At 42.4% G+C, this 13,395-nt stretch overlaps 1 protein-coding gene across 2 annotated transcripts; it reads left to right on the plus strand.

The window, feature by feature from the left end:
- Window positions 1-1,988: 1,988 nt before the first annotated feature.
- Window positions 1,989-11,623, plus strand: COQ7 (coenzyme Q7, hydroxylase). Of its 2 annotated transcripts, XM_065892489.1 has the most exons (6): window positions 1,989-2,114; window positions 7,806-7,984; window positions 9,138-9,252; window positions 10,122-10,261; window positions 10,903-10,971; window positions 11,403-11,623. In XM_065892489.1, the coding sequence occupies exons 1-6, from the start codon at window positions 2,042-2,044 to the stop codon at window positions 11,478-11,480; spliced, it is 654 nt and encodes a 217-aa protein (XP_065748561.1). In that variant the 5' UTR covers window positions 1,989-2,041; the 3' UTR covers window positions 11,481-11,623. The 2 variants fall into 2 exon arrangements, with proteins under 2 accessions (XP_065748561.1, XP_065748562.1); XM_065892490.1 differs by lacking the exon at window positions 10,903-10,971 and having other exon boundaries at window positions 2,042-2,114; window positions 11,403-11,480.
- The last annotated feature ends 1,772 nt before the right edge of the window (window positions 11,624-13,395 follow it).

Raw genomic sequence — 13,395 nt, forward strand, 5'->3', positions numbered from 1 at the left:
ATGAGCCACAACTACTGAGCCTGCGTGTCTGGAGCCTGGGCTCCGCAACGAGAGGCCGCGACAGTGAGAGGCCCGCGCACCGCGATGAAGAGTGGGCCCTGCTCGCCACAACTAGAGAAAGCCCTCGCACAGAAACAAAGACCCAACACAGCCAAAAATAAATAAATAAAAATTTATATTTTAAAAAAATCTAGAAATAATAAATACTAGAGAGGGTGTGGTGAAAAGGGAACTTTCCTTCACTGTTGGTGGGGATGTACGTTGATACAACCACTATGGAGAACAGTATGGAGGTTCCTTAAAAAACTAAAAATAGAACTACCATATGACCCAGCAATCCCACTATTGAGCATGTACCCTGAGAAAACCATAAATCCAAAAGAGACAGGTACCACAATGTTCACTGCAGCACTATTTACAATAGCCAGGACATGGAAGTAATCTAAGTGTCCATCAACAGATGAATGGATAAAGATGTGGCACATATATTACTCAGCCATAAAAAGAAACAAAATTGAATTATTTGTAGTGAGGTAGATGGACCTAGAGTCTGTCATACAGAGTGAAGTAAGTTAGAAAGAAAAACAAATACCGTATACTAACGCATATGTATGGAATTAAAAAAAAAGGTAGTGATGAACCTAGTGGCAGGGCAGGAATAAAGACGCAGGAATAAAGACGCATAGAGAATGGACTGGAGGACGGGGGGGGGGGGCTGGGGGAGGGGGAAGCTGGGGTGAAGTGAGAGTAGCGTCGACACATATACACTTCCAAACGTAAGATAGCTAGTGGGAAGCAGCTGCATAGCACAGGGAGATCAGCTCAGTGATTTGCGACGATCTAGAGGGGTGGAATAGGGAGGGTGGGAGGGAGGGGATATGGGGATATATGTATGCATATGGCTGATTCACTTTGTCGTACAACAGAAACTAACACAGCATTGTGAAGCAATTATACTCTAATAAAGAGGTATATATATATATATATATATATATATATATATATATATATGTATAATCCAAGGGTGTAAAGTAAAAAAATGAAAGCCCCCTTCGCACTATCCCAACCCCTTGAAGTTGCCATTATTAAACGTTTTGCTGTACATCCTTTCAGGTATGCACCTTTGATTTTTTGCCCTCATATACATTACACATTCGAAAAATTATTTCTGTTCCATAGATTCCTAGAAGTAGGATTGTTGTATCAGTGGATATGCATTTTTTTAAAGTGTCCAAAATTTTTTTTCTTAAGACTATTTTTTTACAGCAATTTTAGGTTCACAGCAAAATTGAGGAAGGTACAGAGATTTCCCATATACCCCCTGCCTCCACACATGCACCGACTCCCCCACCAGAGTGATACATTTGTTAAAATTGATGAGTCTACATTGTCAGATTGGATATAGACTTAAAAGTAAGAAATAATTTGTTGCTAAACCTTCCCTTCCCAACCCTTCCCTTAAGAAACCAATTTGCGCCAATGTACGTTCTCACTAACAGAAAAGTGGAAATAATAATAGCAATAATAAATGTTCTCCGTAGAAAAACTAAAAATAGAGAAAAGGAGTAGGAAGAAATTTAGTATGTCAACCCCAATACCTAGAGATAACACTAATGACCATGTGGTGAATTTCAGAATGTAATTTCTACTATTTTAAAGTGGTTACAAATAGAGAAAAATCTCCTATATTGGTAAAGCATAAAACACAATGGCTATGCCAGTAAACAATTCCTTCATGGTCCTCCTTCCCAGGAACTGAGTAGAGTAATCTTTACCCCGTCGGGATCTTTGAAAGAACAATTTAGCATTCTCATCTCCATGGCAACCCTTTACCCGGTCGGTCTGAGTGATTGATAGTGATCGCATCCAATAGAATCTTTTCATTTGACGTTTCCAACCAATCGAGTGGAAGCAGGTGGCCCAGGGCGTTTCCACCGAGGCAAGAGCGGGTCTTATCTGCCTTACGTCGGCCGTGCGTCATCAGTCTGCGCCAAGGGCACGGTTGCTCTGTTCAAGAAGTGGTTCCCCTGTTGCCGCGGCAATGAGCTACACCCGGGCGGCTGCGGCTTGCTGTCTGTGGCAGCTGCGCACGGGCGCCCCGAGGTCCCTCTCAGGTAAAGGGGGAGCATTACCGTGGCCCCGCCCCGTGCCGGCGAGCCAGGGAATTTTCTCCTGAGGCTTGGGTCGGAGAGGTCACGGGGAAGACGTTCACTACGTCACAGGGCTGCGACGGAGCGCGACTGAGCGGCTGGAAAAGCGGGGCTAAGCCAGTAGTGCGCCGCGGGTCCGCCGGGCGGGAAGTGGGGTGGTTTTCCGCAGTGACCGTCTGGAGCGCCGGTTCCGGGTCGGCGCATTGAGGATGACGTAATTGCGCACCTGTTACGTGACGTCACTGCAGGTGTGGTCGGCGTTCCGGACTGAGGACAGTTGGCGACCTTAAAAATTTAGTGTCCTGGGGACGGGGGGGGTGGGGGGTGTCCTCCTCGTAGCCTTTGCTCAGGGCCTCGTAGGTAGTCCTACGACCAGCAGCGTCCGCTTGCCCCCGACACCTCCACCCCTCACCCCGGAGCTTGTTAGAAACGCGGATTCTCAGGTCCCTCCCCTGACCTACTGGATCGCTATGTCAGTATTCTAACAAGACCTTCGAATGATTCGTGTGCATTTGCAAGTTTGAGAGGCACCAGGGTATTGGAAGGAGTATCGAATTGGGAGTAGGGAGACTTAGGCCTGGATCCTGGCTCCTCCTTTCCTCATTTCATCCGAGGTGCCTCAGAAAATTGTGAGGTCATTTTCTCAAAGTTAAATCATTCGTGTACCACCTTGACGACTTTTGCCTTATAGCAATACCACTTGTATTTTGATTACTAAAGGTTTTTTTTTTTTTCCCTAAACCGTGTCCCATTTTAAATTAAGTAATTTCACGGAAACTAGATCCTTATGGTAAACAGAAAACCAGTATCGCCTGTCCCAAGAAAAGTAATCATAAAAAATAAATACGCTGAAAACAAGAAGTTATTGTGTTAGATACTGTTGCCTACCAAGGCTTGAACCCAAGATCATCTTTCTTTCTGGTAAGAAAGGGAGGTTAGCAAGTGTTAGGAAGATGTTTAAGATGTGTCAGCTGTAAACTGAGACCATCTCCTTGATGAAGACAAAAAAATTGGAAGAGAATAACTCTTGCTGAAAAACATGGGTGTTATTTAATGCATGTTCATAGCCACTTAAGGTCTTCCTATAAACCACATGAAACCTCCTAGGTACCATCATAGGTATGTGTTTCACATTTTGGGAAAACATGAATATAAAATGATGCATTTGAGAGCTTCTAGCTCTGGGCCTCAATTTTATATATTATTTCTCAGTTTTATTTTAAAGTGTGTGACAGTGCAGGCAAAACTCAGAGGACTGTTGAACATGATTTTTAATGCTCCTTAGTTGAGCCAATACCAGAATAAGAATCATTCTTTTTCATTTAAAGAGTTACTTTGCTTCCTGTATCTCATTTTACCTTCATGATAACTCATTAAGAAAGGTTTTATTATTGCATGTTTTCCCTTAAAAAGGAAATAACCTGATCATTCCCAATTTTATATGTAAGAAATGGCAATTCTGAATTGTCTAAGGTCTGTGTTAGAGACAGGATATGTATTTTCTGGCTCTAGCTCTGTGCCCCATCTGTGATCCATACTGTAGAAATATGTTGCTAAATCTTCCCTTCCCAACCCTTCCCTTAAGAAACCAATTTGCACCAATGTACGTTCTCACTAACAGTAAAGTGGAAATAATAATAGCAATAATGTTCTCTGTAGAAAAACTAAAAATAGAGAAAAGGAGTAGGAAGAAATTTAGTATGTCAACCCCAATATCTAGAGATAACACTAATGACCATGTGGTGAATTTCAGAATGTAATTTCTACTATTTTAAAGTGGTTACAAATAGAGAAAAATCTCCTATATTGGTAAAGGAGATTTTTATAAATAATGTTTTGCCCATCTGTGATCCATACTGTACTTTTTTTTTCCTTTTCCATTATGGTTTATTACAGGATATTGAATATAGTTCCTTGTGCTATATAGTAGGACCTTGTTGTTTAATATAGTAGTTTGTATCTGCTAATCCCAAACTCCTAATTTATCCCGCCCCCACCGCCTTTCCCCTTTGGTCACCATAAGTTTGTTTTCTATGTCTGTGAGTCTGTTTCTTAAGTTCATTTGTTAATTTCTTAATAATTTCACATTTTAGATTCCACATATAAGTGATATCATATGGTATTTGTCTTTCTCTGTCTTACATCACTTAGTATGATAATCTCTAGGTCCATCCATGTTGCTACAGATGGCATTATTTCACTCTTTTATGGCTGAAGAGTATTCCATTGTGTGTGTGTGTGTGTGTGTGTGTGTGTGTGTGTGTGTGTATAGGTCTTTATCCATTCATCTGTCGATGGGCATTTAGGTTGCTTCCATGTCTTGGCTGTTGTAAATAGTGCTGCTGTGAACATTGGGGTGCATGTATCTTTTCGAATTAGAGTTTTGTCCAGATATATGCCCAGGAGTGGGATTGCTGGATCATATGGCAACTCTGTTTTTAGTTTTTTGAGGAACCTCCATATTGTTCTCCATAGTGGCCGCACCAGTTAGGGTTCCCTTTTCTCCACACCCTCTCCAGCATTTGTTATTTGTAGACTTTTTTTTTTTTTTTTTTTTTTTTTTTTGTGGTACGCGGGCCTCTCACTGTTGTGGCCGCTCCCATTGCGGAGCACAGGCTCCGGACGCACAGGCTCAGCAGCCATGGTTCACAGGCCTAGCCGCTCCGCGGCATGTGGGATCTTCCCGGACCGGGGCACGAACCCGTGTCCCCTGCATCGGCAGGCGGACTCTCAACCACTGCGCCACCAGGGAAGCCCATTTGTAGACTTTTTAATGGCCATTCTGACGGGTGTAAGGTGGTATCTCATTGTAGTTTTGATTTGAATTTTTCTAATTAGCAATGTTGAGCACCTTTTCATGTGTCTGTTGGCCATCTGTTTGTCTTCTTTGGAGAAGTGTCTAAGTCTTCCGCCCATTTTTTGATTGGGTTGTTTGTTTTTTTGTTATTGAGCTGTATGAACTGTTTGTTATTTTGGAAATTAAGCCCTTGTGGGTTGCATTGTTTGCAAATATTTTCTCCCAGTCCGTAGGTTGTCTTTTCATTTTGTTTATGGTTTCCTTTGCTGTGCAAAAGCTTATAAGTTTGATTAGGTCCCATTGTTTATTTTTGCTTTTATTTCTATTGCCTTGGGAGGCTGACCTAAGAAAACATTGGTGTGATTTATGTCTGAGAATGTTTTGCCTATGTTCTCTTCTAGGAGTTTTATGGTGTCATGTCTTAATATGTAAGTTTTTAAGCCAGTTTGAGTTGGTTTTTGTGTATGGTGTGAGGGTGTGTTCTAACTGCATTGATTTACATTTGGCTGTCCAGCTTTCCCAACACCACTTGCTGAAGAGACTGTCTTTTCTCCATTGTATATTAATTGGCAAAGATTAATTGGCCATAGGTGTGTGGGTTTATTTCTGGGCTCTCTATTCTATTCCATTGATCCATATGTCTATTTTTGTGCCAGTACCACACTGTTTTGATTACTGTAGCCTTGTAATATTGTCTGAAGTCTGGGAGGGTTATGCCACCAGCTTTGTCCTTTTTCCTCAGGATTGCTTTGGCAATTCTGGGTCGTTTATGGTTCCATATAAATTTTAGGATTATTCGTTCTAGTTCTGTGAAAATGGCCGTGGGTAATTTGATAGGGATCACATTAAGTCTGTAGATTGTTCTGGGTAATTTGGCCATTTAAATAATATTAATTTTTCCAATCCAGGAGTGTCCATCCCATACTTTTTAAAGAGACCTTGCAAAGATTATGAAAAGATAGAAATAGTAAATATTACAATACCCCACCCTCCACACATACTCCCAAAAAGCATTTATTAGGTGCCTGAATCTGGAAGAGTGTTGCAGTGCTAGGGAAAATTCAAGTATGTTTTTAATAGAAATATAATTCTCCCCATCAGAAGTCAGATGTGCGTTTGAACTCACCCTCATCCTGTGCACTCAGCCCCTTGCTATTTCTCAGTAAGTGGTTTCTTAAAAATGAGTATTGAGGGATTTCCCAATGGTCCAATGGTTAGGACTTGGCGCTTTCACTACCGAGGGCCTGGGTTCAATCCCTGGTCGGGGAACTAAGATCCCGCAAGCCATGGGGAACGGCCAAAAAAAAGAGTATTGAGTTGTCTTTAAAGTTCTTTCCCATTAACACGTTTCTGGATGGGAGTAACAAAATAAAAGAACAAGCAAACAAGATTACTTTAAAAAATAGAGTCATCTCATCGTTTTCAATTTTAATTGGGCCCCATCTTTCTATAAGGAGGCCAGACCAATGGAAGCACCAGTCCTTGGACTTGGAGGCAAAAACTTGAGACAGGTTACCTTGACTTTGTCAAATGTCTCAAATTAGTCTCCACATAAAAACATGGCCACGGACCACAGTAACCCACTGTCTGATGGCACAGATCTGAGTGGTACCTTACACCTGGCAGAACTTGGACTCCATCCAGTTTCTTGAGTCAAATATGCTCGGTGAGATGGAGCAGGTTATATGTGGAAGACTGGATCACAGCTGGGTCACCATGCTTCGGACCCCTAATATCCACTGCTCTTTTGTTTAGTCATTTAAAATCCCCTGCCTGAAAAGTTCAAATGCAGAACTCCCTCATATTTCATCAGGCCTACCCCATCACTGTGTCCAAAGCACTCAAGCCTTTTTTAATGGAAAAACAAACAAACTATAGATGTATCCAAAACGAAACTTTCTGCACATTGTGTGGGTGTTCAAGTTAGCCTAAATGAAAAGAAGTATCTATTAAACACACAGTAGTCATACATAAGAGCCTTGAAACACATCTCAAGATGATATCAATACAGGTCAAAGTTCACATTCCAAACTAAATGGTCTCTCTGAGTCTCTATCTCCATATCTTCAAAATGAGTTGATAACACCTTATACATCTAAACATGTTACAAAACTCTTCTCTTAGGGGATAGAACTTGGGGAATGCCCTAATGTAAGCCTCAGAGATTACAGTCAAGGTGTTACTGTTTGGAGATTTTTTTAAAAGACAAAATCTAATCTATCCTGAAGAATTTATATTTTGAAAGCAAGAAGAGTTCAGTTGAATTAAGTACCATAATGAGATGAAACCTAAGCTCCAAGGCTAAATTCTCAAAGTCAGATGCCCACGGGTGCGGATATTTTTAGGAGAAATTAAATCTACAGTTTGTAACCTTGGCTGCAGAGAGGATTTGTGCACAGAACTTTTCAAAAACATCTGTGTCCCCCTCCCAGAGATCAACTGGGGAGGAGCATCCGTGCTTTTGAGAGCTCCCTAGGGGTTCTGTACAGCCAGGGTTGGGAGCAGAGCAAGCCGGCACGAGTGAGAGGACTGGAGAACCATGCCCATCTAGAGGCAGCTACCACGTTAACTGCCTGGTGAGAAGACAGGATCAGTATTTCTAGATCATCATACACTTAGATTGAAGCCAGAGTCCAGATCTTTAGTTAAAATCTTCTATGTTTTAAATATTGGTAACTAATTTACTTCAAAAAACAAAACAAAAACCATTGCAGATTAAACAGAATACACCCGTGGGCGTACCCCACCTATGGGGAGCTTATTTGTGACCTTTGCTCTAAGGTGCCTCTTTTTCTGTCTATGAAGGAAACAACTCAGTTTTACCCGAGAGTAATGGAGAATAAACACTTGCGTTGCAGCTTATGGAAGAAGAATCAGTGTCAGATTTTGCAGTTCGGGAGTGACCTTAGACAATATCAGTCGGGCAGCTGTGGATCGAATAATCCGGGTGGATCATGCAGGTGAATATGGAGCGAACCGCATCTACGCAGGGCAGATGGCCATCCTGGGTCGGACGAGCATCGGGCCGGTCATTCAGGTGGGCGCCTCTTTATCTGAGTAATGAATCGCATTGGGTCATGCCTTCTCAAGGGAGATACTGTTGTCCCCAGGCAAGCAAGAATTGGTTGTGCAGGTGGGGATGGAGGAGTAAGAAGCATATTATTATTTATTTATCAAGCACATACATTTAGTACATAAACACATACAGTACATCTGTAGTATTAAAATATCTTGGTGGGGGGCGGTGCGGGGGATAGAAAAGGGCTGAGAGTCAGCGTTAAGTAAAAGCGCCAGTTGTGAGACGTGGTCCCGCCCATAGTGGAGGCCAGTGGAGATATTTTATATTGAGAGGCAGACGGTCGGGCCTGGGCTTTATAGTCACACAGACTATAAAGGTTCACATTCCAGCTGTCTCCCGGTGTGACCTGGGGGAAGTCACATGACCTCTCCATTTCCATATCTGCAAAATGAGCTGTTAACACCTCATGAGGTTTTGGTGAAGAATAAATGAGCTGGTGTAGAGCTGGCTAATACCATGCCTGGCATGTAATAGACACTTAGCACATGTTAAATTGCCTGCTCTGAGCCCTTGGGCAAGTTACTTAACCTCTCTGTGCCTCACTTTCTTCGTCTGTAAAATGAGGATAATAAGTTTGTCCTTCACAAAGCAGTTGTGCAGATTAAGTTAATTACGTATGTAAAGCTATTTGACAGTACTTGGCTATAGGACATACTCTTAAGTGTTAGCTCTTATAATCATTCTCCCTTTTTTCTTTGATGTAAATGATACATTTCTGGCTCTCTGAAAGGAGCTTATATAAAATGTAATATTCTGCCCTTCTGATTTTGAAATGGGCTAAACATCTCATTTCTTTTGGGTGCGCACTCTTGTCCTTGAATAGGCGCGTTGTGGGTCGGAGGAGCTTCTTCTGGCACCATGGTTCGGGGTCGGCTTCTCTGGAATTAAGATTACAGATGCATCTTTTGGTTTGCTGTCACTCTCTTCTCCGTAGCCTGATGTTTAGGGTTTTTCTTCGACAATTCAAGGGGAATGGGAGAAATAGCAGTTCTCATCATTTTGCCCGTTTTGCTTCCTTTACCACACATGGACAGGGCATTAGTTTCCTTGGTATATAGCAGGTGGTCTCTGTGGAATTGCTTGCATGTCTTTGTTTTTATGTTTCTTACAGAAAATGTGGGATCAAGAAAAGGACCACTTGAAAAAGTTCAATGAGTTGATGGTTGCATTCAGGGTGCGGCCAACCATTCTGATGCCCTTTTGGAATGTGCTGGGCTTTGCACTGGGTATGTGTCTGTCCAGAAGAGCCTGTGTGAGCTTAGGGATCTGGGGTGATTGAATCATTAAATAACCACTTCTGCAATTCTTGCTGTGTCCTCTTACAACCTTTTAATTTACTTAATATTTTTCTGAAGTTAAATTGACTTTTTTTGGCTTACATTTATTTAAGATAGAATCTTAAAATCAGAACTTTTATAAATAGAAGGTACAGTGAAAATAAATACAACAGAGAGGAAAAAAGCTAGAGCAATTCAATTGTAGCCAGATGGTGTTCCTTGATGAAGGTTCTAAACCTGAGATCTGCTCACTCTTAAAAAGGGAGAGTCAGGGAATTCCCTGACGGTCCAGTGGTTAGGACTCGGCGCTTTCACTGCCTGGGTTCAATCCCTGGTCGGGGAACTAAGATCCCGCAAGCCACGAGGCACGGCCAAAAAAAGAAGGGTGGCGGGGGGAATCAGTGGTATAGCGGAACCCAAAACACACTCACCCTCAGTGAAGACTCACTCCTGCCATAATCGGAAGGTTTGAAAAAGCATTGAAAAAAGAACATTCTTACTATGTGATTCAGGGTTTAACACTGTGATCTGGTACCACCTAAAACTGTGGTTTTCTAGGGGGGCAAGTTGCTCCTGAGGATGCTTGGCAACATCTAAAGACATTTTTGGTTGTCACAACCGGGGATGCCACTGGCACCTAGTGGGTAAAGGCCAAGGGTGCTGTTAAACAGCCCACAGTGTTCAGGACATTCCCCCACAACAAGGAATTATCCAGCCCCAGAGTCCAGGGTGCCAAGGTGACAAACCCTGACCTCAGCTGATCTCCATCCCCAGTGGTATCAGCCCCATCCTTTGCCTTCTGGGTCTGACAATTCCAGGTGCGGGAACTGCCCTGCTTGGGAAGGAGGGCGCAATGGCCTGCACAGTTGCTGTGGAAGAGTCCATAGCACACCACTACAACAACCAGATCAGGATGCTGATGGAGAAGGAGCCTGAAAAGTATGAAGAGCTTCTTCAGGTATTTGACTCGCTCTGGAAGGGGCTGCTGGGGGGGAAGGGCAGATATGCAGTTTGGTAAGAGGAACAAAATAGAGTGTTAGGGAATTGTGATGCCTCGGAAACCTAGGGCAGCACCTCATTTTAAAAGCAAGCAAACTGAGGCAGCTGAAGCCGAATGCCCTGTCACGTGCTTGGGCAGAGCTAGGACTGAAACCCGTGTTTCCTGAGCCCAGACCTGTATTCTCTCTGCTTCCGGATCATTGATAGATTCTGAGCAAATGCCATGAGTACAAACCCTTCAGATTAAATAAATAAATATCCTCAGAAATTTTCTACAGCAAATAAGGGAACTGTTTAATTTTTTCTGAAGCTAAGTCAGTGGCCAACCACCTGTTTCTGTAAATAAAGTTTTGTTGGAACACAGCTGCACCCATCTGTCTACATGTCCATGGCTGCTGTCCCCTCTACGATGGAAGAGTTGAGTTGTTGTGACAGGGACCTTACAGCCCCAAAAGCTTGAAGTACTGACTCTGGCCCTTTGTAGGAAAAGTTTGCCTACCTGTGTCTTAGATGATAATATGAGGCTTTAGTCTCCAAAATAAGTCAGAACAGCAGGGAGCTGGTAGGCTGACTTGCTTCCATTTCTTTTTCCTTAATCAGGTGATAAGGAAATTTCGGGATGAAGAGCTTGAGCACCATGACATAGGCCTCGAACACGACGCAGAACTGGTGGGGACCCCCCTTTACTGTTTGCTTGTGGTGACCTTATTTGGAAGGATGAGGGATGGGAAGGTTTCTGTTCCCAGAAAGATACAAAGTGGCTGTCAGACAAAGAGAACCAATACATTGCTTGACAGAAAGCCAGCAAATGCCTTCCTCCCAACTGGGAATCTTATTTCTTGCTTCTCTTCCTTATCCTTTGACCCAGCACTTTCTCCCTCTCAGGTGAGAAACCAGTTGGGTCAAACGTTTTGGATGCAGCAGAGGCATTCCAATCTTTTGAATAGGTTTTTTTTTTCCCAATTAAAATAAATTGTTTATTAGATCTCATTACTTATCCAGAGAAGTCCCAACCCTGCCATGCCGGGCCTGTACCTTACAACTGAAGGTGAACATAGAGCAGGTTTCTTTGCTTTGCTTATTGTTGTTGTTTTTAACAGGCTCCAGCGTACGCTGTTCTGAAGAGTGTTATCCAGGCTGGATGCAGCGTGGCAATATATTTATCAGAAAGACTGTAAAGTATGTCCACTGTTCCTTGTGTATAAACGATGATAGTAATTTAACAAGTGACAATAGCAGAAAAGGAAACGTACAGTTACTGTTCTGTGAATTTGTTAATAAACTGCGAGAGGTTTTTTTGTTAATAAAATTCTCCAGTGTTGATTTTTTTTTTTTTTTTTTTGCGGTATGTGGGCCTCTCATCGTTGTGGCCTTTCCCGTTGTGGAGCACGGGCTCCGAACACGCAGGCCCAGCGGCCATGGCTCACGGCCCCAGCCGCTCCGCAGCATGTGGGATCTTCCTGGACTGGGGCACGAACCCATGTCCCCTGCATTGGCAGGTGGACTCTCAACCACTGCGCCACCAGGGAAGCCCCTCCAGTGTTGATTTTTCTCTGTGCTGCTTTATGGCCATAAGGCTGACAGTTCACCAGGTGCATTCAGATTATAGCAAAACAAGCTGGTCCTTGTTTGGTCTGTAGTTAATTTTTTCATAAAGCATTAAGAATGAATCATTAAGAAAGTAACAGAAATCTTCAAGAGAAAAAAAAAGAGTTTACTGGTAACACAAAGTAATTTAAAACACAATGATGTTTAAGATTGACCAAGCAAGACTGCTGAGCCCATCAGGTAAGCGGAAGACTGACTGACATTGGTTTTTTTTTTTAACATCTTTATTGGGGTATAATTGCTTTACAATGGTGTGTTAGTTTCTGCTTTATAACAAAGTGAATCAGTTATACATATACACATGTTCCCATATCTCTTCCCCCCTGCCCCGCGTCTCCCTCCCTCCCACCCTCCCCATCCCACCCCTCCAGGCAGTCACAAAGCACCAAGCTGATATCCCTGTGCCATGCGGCTGCTTCCCACTAGCTATCTACCTTACGTTTGGTAGTGTATATATGTCCATGACTCTCTCTGGCCCTGTCACAGCTCACCCTTCCCCCTCCCCATATCCTCAAGTCCGTTCTCCAGTAGGTCTGTGTCTTTATTCCTGTCTTACCCCTAGGTTCTTCATGACATTTTTTTTTCTTAAATTCCATATATATGTGTTAGCATACGGTATTTGTCTTTTTCTTTCTGACTTACTTCACTCTGTATGACAGACTCTAGGTCTATCCACCTCATTACAAATAGCTCAATTTCGTTTCTTTTTATGGCTGAGTAATATTCCATTGTATATATGTGCCACATCATCTTTATCCATTCATCCGATGATGGACACTCAGGTTGTTTCCATCTCCGGGCTATTGTAAATAGAGCTGCAGTGAACATTTTGGTACATGACTCTTTTTGAATTTTGGTTTTCTCAGGGTATATGCCCAGTAGTGGGATTGCTGGGTCATATGGTAGTTCTATTTGTAGTTTTTTAAGGAACCTCCATACTGTTCTCCATAGTGGCTGAACCAATTCACATTCCCACCAACAGTGCAAGAGTGTTCCCTTTTCTCCACACCCTCTCCAGCATTTATTGTTTCTAGATTTTTTGATGATGGCCATTCTGACTGGTGTGAGATGATATCTCATTGTAGTTTTGATTTGCATTTCTCTAATGATTAATGATGTTGAGCATCCTTTCATGTGTTTGTTGGCAGTCTGTGTATCTTCTTTGGAGAATTGTCTATTTAGGTCTTCTGCCCATTTTTGGATTGGGTTGTTTGTTTTTATGTTATTGAGCTGCATGAGCTGCTTGTAAATTTTGGAGATTAATCCTTTGTCGACTGACATTGTTTTTATTGTGAATTGTGGGTTTAGAGCAGGTTACTTCCATCAGAGAATATACTAAATTGTGGATTATTTGTGAAGTTGAATCATAATCATTTCCTTTAGGTCTGTTCCCAAAAGAATGGGCCAAAACAGACTATAACTTTCATACTTTGTTGAAATCTTCTATGATTTTCAGATTGTTAAATTTATGAAAAAACCTAGATC

Source organism: Phocoena phocoena, chromosome 15, assembly GCF_963924675.1.
Source record: "Phocoena phocoena chromosome 15, mPhoPho1.1, whole genome shotgun sequence".
Lineage (NCBI taxonomy): Eukaryota > Metazoa > Chordata > Mammalia > Artiodactyla > Phocoenidae > Phocoena > Phocoena phocoena.

Excerpts from the sequence above, each read along its gene's own strand:
- COQ7 (XM_065892489.1), top strand. The coding sequence starts at position 2,042 with ATGAGCTACACCCGGGCGGCTGCGGCTTGCTGTCTGTGGCAGCTGCGC. Across the intron at positions 7,985-9,137 it reads GCATCGGGCCGGTCATTCAG|AAAATGTGGGATCAAGAAAA; the intron begins GTGGGCGCCTCT and ends TGTTTCTTACAG. Across the intron at positions 9,253-10,121 it reads TGTGCTGGGCTTTGCACTGG|GTGCGGGAACTGCCCTGCTT; the intron begins GTATGTGTCTGT and ends TGACAATTCCAG.